Below are 9,901 nucleotides of genomic sequence, written 5' to 3' on the forward strand. Positions count from 1 at the left end.
AATTGCTTCAAATTTAAATTCATAAACATACATAAAATATTGCAATTTAAAAAATAATATAGTATATAAATTATGAAGTAATATAAAGTAATCAAGGTAGGTACACTAGTAGTAAAAAAGTTTAAATAGTTTTGACAATGATTGTGGCATATACTCGTGACCTTCGTCAAATTATAGTATATTTAGTGACACTCACTGTATGAAACATACATAAGGTGCAAATCATTACAAAGTAGTATTGTGACAGATAATACATCCTGTGATTATCACAATGGTGATAGTGATGTTAGCAAATCACCAATAGTCAACATGTTGCAAATACGATTACTAACACACTAACACTAACAGCTTATTCAGGTGAATATATAACGTATATGTAGTGTTGATACCAAGCAACGAAATAATCTACTTTATCAATAAAATGTTGTCAATTGATAGATATATCAACAGGATGGGTATTATCACATACTACATGCACAACAAAGAAAGCCAGTGAATATCATATGCATATAAGATTTTAAAAAAACTTGGAACATCCATAAAGTATGCAGAACTTACTGTCAATTAAGTAGTGAAAATATTGATAAAATAAATTGCAAAGGCTAAATCAGGGCAAGAATTCAAGCTAGAAAATAAGGTAAATATCAGTTATAACAGTGATAGATCTATTATCAATATTAGTTTATCTCACATTCACTATTATCTGCAAAGACCAAACTGGCTGCAATATTTAATAAATATAGCAATCAAAAATACAAAAAGAAACAATAGAATAAATATAAAAAACAGGTATGATAGAATTAAAAACGCCTTGAAGACTAGCAAACCACCATCACCCCCAGAAACCCCAGCCCCCTGCATACTTTATGGATGTTCCCCACAATGAAATGAAGAAAAACAAAAAAGGGAGCCGCCAGATCTATTCCTCCCTACACTCAAAAGTTTCTTGTGAGGAGTGGGCACTCATTATTATTAAACAAGACGGATATAATACATATGAGATTCTTCTGTTATGTTTTTTAACAAATCAAATAAGTATACGTATAGCTTCATGGAAACTAAAATATCGCGGCTGAACTGTTACATTAACACTTTCTATACCTTTGACATACACATGATCAATAAGTGTGCCAGCTTCTGTAGTTGGTTGACATACACACTGCCTAAAACCATGTTCTTGCAGTAGCTTCATAATTGATGAAGAAACAAGGATATTTTGGTTGAAATCACCCATAATAATTGTTCCGCCTTGTTGTTTATCTAGTTCTTCTAGAAGGACAAGCAAACTTTCTCTGAATATCTCTATCTGATATGATGCTGGTCTGTATATAACAGCAGCAGTTAAATTCAAATGAGTTAAACAAAATACCATACATTCCATATTAGATATTGGCAAATTCAAAATCTTAAATGATTTGTTTTGTTTAGCATATACTGCTACACCACCATGACATTGATCTAACAACTTCGCTGTATTATCGGTAGTTATATTGTAAGAAAGACATCTTGGTTTGTGATTAAAACTAAATCCATTCAATTGAATGTCAAAATCAGGTTCCTTGTCAGTTAACCATGTTTCAGTGAGACATATTATATCAGACATCAAGAATGTATTATCATTTTGAATGTCTTGAATATGGGACTGTAAGCCCTGAACATTATGCATAATAAAAGTACACATGTAGTTTGTGCCCAACTGCTCAGATGATTCAATGATGAACTTTGGCATGCTTTCCAATGCTGCTTGCACTTTGTCATTGCAATAAATTGCAGATTTTCGAAATTCCTGTACAATAAGTCCACTCAAAGTTGTTACACGACTTAAAGCCACATAAGCCTGTCCTGATGTAAAGATTTTTTTTAAGTTAACAACAGCTCTGTTTACAGTTAAACCTTGTACTTTATGGACTGTACAAGCCCAAGCTAACTTAAGAGGGAACTGTCTTCTGATACCACCATTTGGTGCAACAGTGTCTTCATTAATTTTAATGATAGTACTATTTTCTGGCAATGCTGAAGAAATTGCACTTGTTTTTCGTAACTTTTCACCCACTTTGGCATTATCGAATATTACATATATTGCAGACGGGAAATTATTCCCTGGTATCATAGTTATGTGACTTACAGTTCCAAATACACCATTAACTAGACCATCTGAAACATCTATGTTTTTTGTAAGTTGCACTCTTGCACCAGTAGCTAATGTTATACTTTCTGGTAACAGATTCATGTAAACCTTCTTATGGGGATTTTGATTCCTTTCCAGTTTACCTGTCTTTGCATTTTTGGTATAATCCTGAGCCTCAATATATACAGGATCTGTGCATAGCTTATGAAGCATCATTACATTGCATGCATTAACCTGTGCATTTGTACCAAAAATATGAATTGCATCACTCTCCTCACCGGTTTCTCGACCTTCAAGCATATCAACATCAATGGAAGACAGTGCCTCTCCTTTCTTATGAATTCGCAGCCTATTAAGTGTCTCAGCAAATGCAACATCTTTTTGTCTCATTATTTCAGTTAGTTCTGCAATCATGAAATTATCATTCCACAGATTAACAACTTCATTTCCAAGACATAATGAACTTCCTTTTACAGGTGGCAGTTGGTAAAAATCACCACAGGCCATGACACAAACATTACCAAATGGTGAATGACTGCTAGTTTGTTTAATCTGTCTCAATCGACCATGGATATAAGCAAGTAATTTGTGGTCCACCATGGAAATTTCATCTATCACTAGGATTTGAAGAGTGTTTAGCTTACAACGAACACTATTAATCTTGTCATTGCCCAGTGGTACATATGGTAGCTTTGCATTAACTGGTATTGATAAAGCACTGTGCACAGTCATACCTCCAATATTAAATGCAGCAACACCAGTTGGTGCTGTTAAAAGTACAGAAAGATCATCAGGATTCGGTAATGAACGAGCAAGAATGCGTGTAGCTTCATAATACACAGATTTGATCAAATGACTTTTCCCAGTTCCAGCTCCACCAGTGACAAACACAAAAAATGGATCTGGGTTCAATCCATTGTTTATATCCAAGCACCACTGTCGGATTTTGTAAAATATTTCAGACTGCTTCACATTCAATTTTCTCAGCATAGAGTGTCCCTCAATCTTTGACATTGAACAAGAAGGTACTACAACATGGCTATCTGAAATCTGTGGTTGTTCTTCTAGATCAGGAATTGAAGTGTCATACTCATTATCATTAGTATTTTTCTGTGCTTCTTCAAGGCACTCGATTCGTTCAGATTCAGTTTCTGGGCATATGTTTGCCCATGCATCTTCTAATTGTCCACATTCATCAAGTAATTTTGATGCAGTGTCAATAGCATCAGCTTCTTTCTCAAATAAGGCTCGATTTCTGTCAACGATCAATTTAACCTTTTCCAATGGTGTATTCCCCAATTTAACTGCTCCATCTTGGTAAAAATTTTCAAAAGATTCAAATTCAACAGGTTTCAAATGTTTATCAATGCGATGAGGGAGAAAAAGTTGCAATATACTCTGATAATATTTCTCAGGATTCTTTGTCACTGAAAATCTTGCATACCTTACAACAGCAGGCTCACTTCTAGACCTTTTTTGCATATGACCAAGGTTATTTTTCAAAGTTACTGCTGGATTTTTTCTCTTCTCATTATTGACATTTGACATTTCAGATGTTGAAAGAACTCTGTACTCTGAGCAAAATGCAGCAAGACACAACATATCAAACTCTTGTCCATCTGGTCTAGCTTTGTATCTGTCAACTATGCTAGTCATCCATATATCATCTTCATCTACAATAGCACATTCATTTTGTTTTCTGATGACCTCAAATGGCAAACTCATTTTAACAGGATTGTCCCCAGTTGGAATAAACTGGACTTTTCGTGATGCCTGTTTCAGCTTCAGATTACATACTCTATATACAGCCTCTTGGGCACTAACTTCTCTGTTTTGAAGGTATACATTTCCTAACTGTTTTAATGCTTTCTTAGCATCAACATTGCCTTCTTTTGTAGCTTCTTTTTGAGCATGATCCAACAATAACCCCATTTCTCGTTCTGCTTTGGAAATGTAGGAAACAATATATACAACACAGGAATATGCATCAACAACAAACTGTATATCCATGTTTGCATCCCAACAACGGAGTAGATCTGCATTATACTGATTCACCCATACATCATTTGGCTGTCGTTTCAAAACAACAGATGTTTTCTTTGTTAATAATCTATTTGCCTTTTCAAAGATTTCTTGAGTAATTCCTATATCTGAGAATAAAGAATCTACACTTTTATATTCTTTTTGATTATCTGAAAGGGCTTTCCAAACATTTCCAAGAATTTTCTTTGCACTTTCTTTTGTCATAGACAATTTATGTATTCCCATATTAGAATCTTCGTCATCAGTTACATCAGAATCTCCTTCTAAAACGTTTTTTAATTGCAACTCATCTGTTCCATCATTAGGTCGACAAATGAATGACCTTGTGCAAGGAGGTCGTGGAAAATTGAACCTGCAATTTGTGCCTTTCTTCTTGCAAGATTTTGAATGTCTTGTGCTGTGTTTTTGGACTTTGTTTACCATTTCATGCAATTCTGAATCCTCTTCTAGAGAAGGCATATTACAAGTTACATACTTGTCAACAAAATCAATCACTTTATCATCAGCATCATTGTCCACAATTGGAGCATATTCCACCCAGAATAAGCAATGCGTGTGTGGTGAACCACGTTGTTGAAATTCTACTCTGTAAAAATAGTCTTTGATATGCCCAATGGGACGTGCTGAAGACATTATTACACGAGTTAAAAAATAATGGAATCTGTGATCAAACATTCTAGCTGCTGTTACTGGGTTCTGTCTTAGTATTTCACATTTCTGAGACCAATCAAGATCATTAGCAGAAGTGCTATAGTCGCCCTGTTCATGAAGTATTGTTTCCACAATTTCTTTCCATCGCAAGTCAGCAGATGAAAATGAGCAAAACCAGGTTGGTATACCTAATTGCCTTATCATTGCAAAAATATCTTTTTGGGTAGCTTGCCAGTAAGGTGGTGTTCCTCTGATAGGCGTCATAAATTTATAGCCTTCATCATTCTTTATAATCTCTATCAGTTTGTCTCGGTTTGTTAGAACCTTTGATGTCACTTTCTCACCACAAGCAATACCATTTCCTTTACGAAGAGCAATTGACACTTTTGACTGGACCTGCTCCAATTCAGACAAATATTGTGCATAGAATATAAAGTCTATATTTCTGGCAAATCTGCCATCAGCATTCATCAAACGTGTATGTAGATACCGTCCTAGTGTTATTCGAACCTCACGGTTGTCTTGAAATGTTGGGGATCCAGTTGGATACAATACTGGAAAGCACTTTGCTTCATTGCATTTGTCCATCAGGACTCTTACTGGTTTATTGTGCTCTGCTGGTGCAACACATACATCATCAAAGTGATAATCAAGAACTTCTTGACCTATGTCAAGTGGTTGTAAGCATGTGTCAACAAACATTCCATGAACATCGTCTGATTCATTCTCTTTATCAGATATTTCACTATGTTCTTCGTCAGAAGAATTCTCATTGTCTTCATTTCTTGATAGAGTGTTTTCCCAATCCACATTGAATTTTACATCTTCATACCATTTATTATTCTTTTGAAGATATACTAAAGCATTTTTGATATGACCTTTTTTAACACATTTAAACTGGTAGTGACCTTTGTATGTAAGTTTTCGCTTCAGTTTAACTCTTATTGTCTGATCCTCTGATTCAATTCTTGGTAAAAAGCTTGTTGCTTTCACCACACTTGATGGTACACAAACAACTGGCCCATGAACGCCTTTCTGACCACCTCTTGGCAAAGCCAACATTTTCAGAAATGGAATATGCAATGCTACTAAATGTTGCTCCAAATCATTCAGGCATTTTAATTCGTCAGGAATAGTTTTCAAGTCAAGGTTGTTTACAACTGCTACTGCAGGCATCTTTCCATGCAAAAGTTTTCGTTGACATGTATAACAAATCCATAATGTACCAGCAGAGCTTTTCTTTAACTGACATTCTTTGTTACATGCTATGCTGCATGCATGTACATAGGTCTCTGTTATACACTTCTGTGCAATATATTCTCTTTCCTTGTCAAAAGCACGTTTATTACATATAATCACTTGATTTCGAAATAGGCGTCTGTGACACACACTACAAATACAATCCGGCCCTTTGGCGACTTCACATTTGAATAGAGCTGTAACATGTTCAATATTTTCATTTTCTGTTTTCATATACACCTTTTGGTTAATACTGCGTACAATCAAGCTCTGCTTATAATCTGCATCACATTGGTATTTTTGTACACTCAGCCTCTTTTTAGTCTCTCTGAATTCAACATCTTGCTGATACTTTTCTGTAAACTTTGATTTCTTTGTTTCTCTGAATTCAACATCTTGCTGATACTTTTCTGTAAACTTTGATTTCTTTGTTTCTCTGAATTCAACATCTTGCTGATACTTTTCTGTAAACTTTGATTTTATTGTTTCTCTGAATTCAACATCTTGCTGATACTTTTCTGTAAACTTTGATTTCTTTGTATCTCTGAATTCAGCATCTTGCTGATACTTTTCTGTAAACTTTGATTTCTTTGTTTCTCTAAATTCAACATCTTGCTGATACTTGTCTGTAAACTTTGATTTTTTTGTTTCTCTGAATTCAGCATCTTGCTGATACTTTTCAGCAGACTGAGCTGCACAACATGCTTTCTTTTTTTCTCTGAACTTAGCGTTTTCATGGTATTTGTCATAACTCTGCTTTTTCTTTTTCTCCCTTAATTCTGAATCTACGTGATATAGTTCTTGCTCCTTGACATATCTTGGTTTTTTAGCATTTGATTTGGGTATTACACTTTCACTAATGGGTAGGTTTTTCTTTTCATGATATTTATCGCGTCTGACTTTCAATTGTTGACGTCTGGATAGAGATTTACGTTTTCTTCCTGGGTTTGATTTCTGTGATTTGGGTAGATTCACAAGAGGTATATCATCAATAGTGTTTATAAATGACCTTCCACATTGTTTAGTAATATCTACATTTTCTGTATCACAGTTACTATTTGTACAATTTCTTGATGCACCATGCACCTTTACACACTTCACAACTTCATAGTGGTTTTCATTGCAGTGCTTTAAATACAAACCATTAGTAATATTCTGAGAGCGTTTATTAGTTTGAGTAAATCGTCTCCACCTATCAACATTGAATGTATAAATATCAGTTGCCAGCATATCAGCTGCGACAAAAATTTCAACCTCTGTGCCCCATACACCGGGCAATTGTATATTTGATCGTGTTACATAATCATTAACTGATTGGTATTCCTGTCCAAGATATTGAGAGAAAAGTTGGGCATTCAACTGCAAGTGTTGCACAATCTTGTCTCTTACAGTCTGGTGATTTTGCTCAGTACCACTTATACAATATGATAAAGCTCTGAACAAGCAATTACCATCACCTTCAATATTCTTTGTACGACAAGGATCTCTTAGTTCAGAACCATATAAATGCCCTAAAGTTTCAGTTTGATGTTCATACGTTAAACCAAGTGTCCTGCAAATGCCTACACATGTACTTGCCTCAAGTGGATTAAATGTAAAAGTAACTTCTCTGTACTCATTCATAATCATTAAATCATCATCACTATACATTACATTAATTTCATTTGATACTTCTCTGGAAGCAACAACACTAATTCCTGTTACTTCAAACTGTGTGTTTTTACTTACATTCATGGATATTGCAAGATTGCAACAGTGTTGATACACCTGCTCAATATGTTTCATTTGCAAGAGAATACTCAAGCCATCTGGTTCAATCATGCCTTCAGAATTTCTTGAATGTGAATCAAATACACAGTAAATGCCATCTGCATTCAATACAGCAAACGTTGCTCCATTAAAAGTTATAAAAGAAGCATCAAATTCAGACAATGTTTTGTACAATGCACTATCTAGTGATACAACAAACTCGCTTTCTGCATGTTGCTGGGAACTCATTAAACCAACTAAACTGTTACCAACTGTGACAGAAAATCGTGTGTCAAATAACTCCACTTCTTTGTCCAATTCAGAAACTAAAAGATATTTTGCATTAATTCTTGAGGACAATTCATTATAATATTCATTGCCAGCTTTCAAAATTGTGTCTAAATCATAACTATCCCATGATATTACTTTTTTAATTTTACTGTATACAAGTGACAGTAAGCAGTTAGCAACACACTGTCTTCCAACATTTTCTGATGGGAAAACAAATGGATCTCCTTGATGAAAATTGCCACTGATTGCATTTACATTCCCGTCAGTGAACAGCTTTTGAAGCTGATCAAATGTTTTGTAATCTATTTCACATTGGTTTCTCAATTCATCAGTAAGTATTGCATCCTTTCGGAATTCATTTGTAAGCATTGTGTCCTTTCGTTGCTCATTTTGACAATCATCATCCTGAAATTCATCAAGATACTCAGTATTGTAATTTGTGTTTTGCTGGAGGCACGAAACCTCACTGTAATTCATGTTTTGCAGGAGGCAAGAAACCTCACTATTATTCCTGTTTTGCTGGAGGTCAGGATCCTCACAATCATTCCTGTTTTGCTGGAGGTCAGGATCCTCACAATCATTCCTGTTTTGCTGGAGGTCAGGATCCTCACCGTCATTCCTGTTTTGCTGGAGGTCAGGATCCTCACCGTCATTCCTGTTTTGCTGGAGGTCAGGATCCTCACTATCATTCCTGTTTTGCTGGAGGCCAGGATCCTCACTACTGTCATTCCTGTTTTGCTGGAGGCCAGGATCCTCCGTCCTCCTGTTTTTTGAGAGGACAGGATCCTCTATGTCAATATTCCTGTTTTGTAAGAGGCCAGGATCCTCAGTCTCATTACTGTCGTTGTCATTCCTGTTTGTAAAGAGGCCAGGATCCTCTGTTGTGGTCAAGTTTCTTCTGTGTTTCCTTCCTTTCTTCCAGTATTTACTTCGAGGCATCTGGAAACAAGACATAAACCAAAACGCAGAATACATTATTCACACATGCATTGCAAAACATTTTTAAAAACACTGAAGCAACAACACCACAGTGTTGATAATTTGAAGTGCACAATTACTCCATACTGGTACTTTACTGGAGTTTTAAAAATTAACAACATTCAAGTCGATTACTTTCTATGCCAACCATTCTTCCAATAAAGTAAATCTACATTTCATCAATTATTGCACATCCACTAAAAATAACTTGCCTGCACTAGTAATAGTTTTGGGTAACAGGTTTATTTGTAATCAATATTTACCTTCCCTTTATGAAAAAATACAAGCTCATGAGTCAATGTCACTTACTAAAAGTCTATAACTAAAGGCTTATGAAAATTTGAAAATTTCATACGCAGACTTCAATCTGAGTAATCTAAGAACAATCAGATTGTAGAATAATACATTATCCCTATGTGCATACAGTGAGCAACCTAATATGCAAAAACCTTTTACTATCCTACCAAACGGAATCATTTGTATTGTATCAGTATTGCAATAATGATGGACATCTGATGCAAACAGTGTTTTAATGCATATTATTGATTCATTGCCAAAATCAAATTTCCCAGTCATAAAAAATCACTAATCACAAGTCGAATGGAATCATTTCATAATCGTTGTAAAAAAAATACCAATTACACTAAGACTAGTTAAACATTTTTTCCCCATTAGGCTGTGTGAAACTGTCATTTTACTTAGATCAATATGTGTGCTCTTTTTTTCCCATACTTATAAAACATAAATTAAAATGCAGCTTGCACAGAGAGCATGATATTCCATGCAAATTTAAAAATAATGTTGAAAAAGTTCATCGCACAG

General features: G+C 35.0%; 1 protein-coding gene across 1 annotated transcript; it reads right to left on the reverse strand.

Moving 5' to 3' along the window:
• Positions 1 to 1,027: 1,027 nt before the first annotated feature.
• On the reverse strand, positions 1,028 to 9,076 carry LOC146747393 (uncharacterized). Its single transcript, XM_085498419.1, has one exon. It carries the CDS (start codon positions 9,074 to 9,076, stop codon positions 1,028 to 1,030), a length of 8,049 nt encoding a protein of 2,682 aa, XP_085354545.1.
• Positions 9,077 to 9,901: the final 825 nt, after the last annotated feature.

This window comes from Saccoglossus kowalevskii, chromosome 4 (genome assembly GCF_978046115.1).
Source record: "Saccoglossus kowalevskii chromosome 4, keSacKowa6.1, whole genome shotgun sequence".
Taxonomy (NCBI): domain Eukaryota; kingdom Metazoa; phylum Hemichordata; class Enteropneusta; family Harrimaniidae; genus Saccoglossus; species Saccoglossus kowalevskii.

What these genes read in the sequence shown, in the direction of transcription:
- LOC146747393 (XM_085498419.1), bottom strand. Translation starts at nt 9,076, where the DNA reads ATGTATTCTGCGTTTTGGTTTATGTCTTGTTTCCAGATGCCTCGAAGT.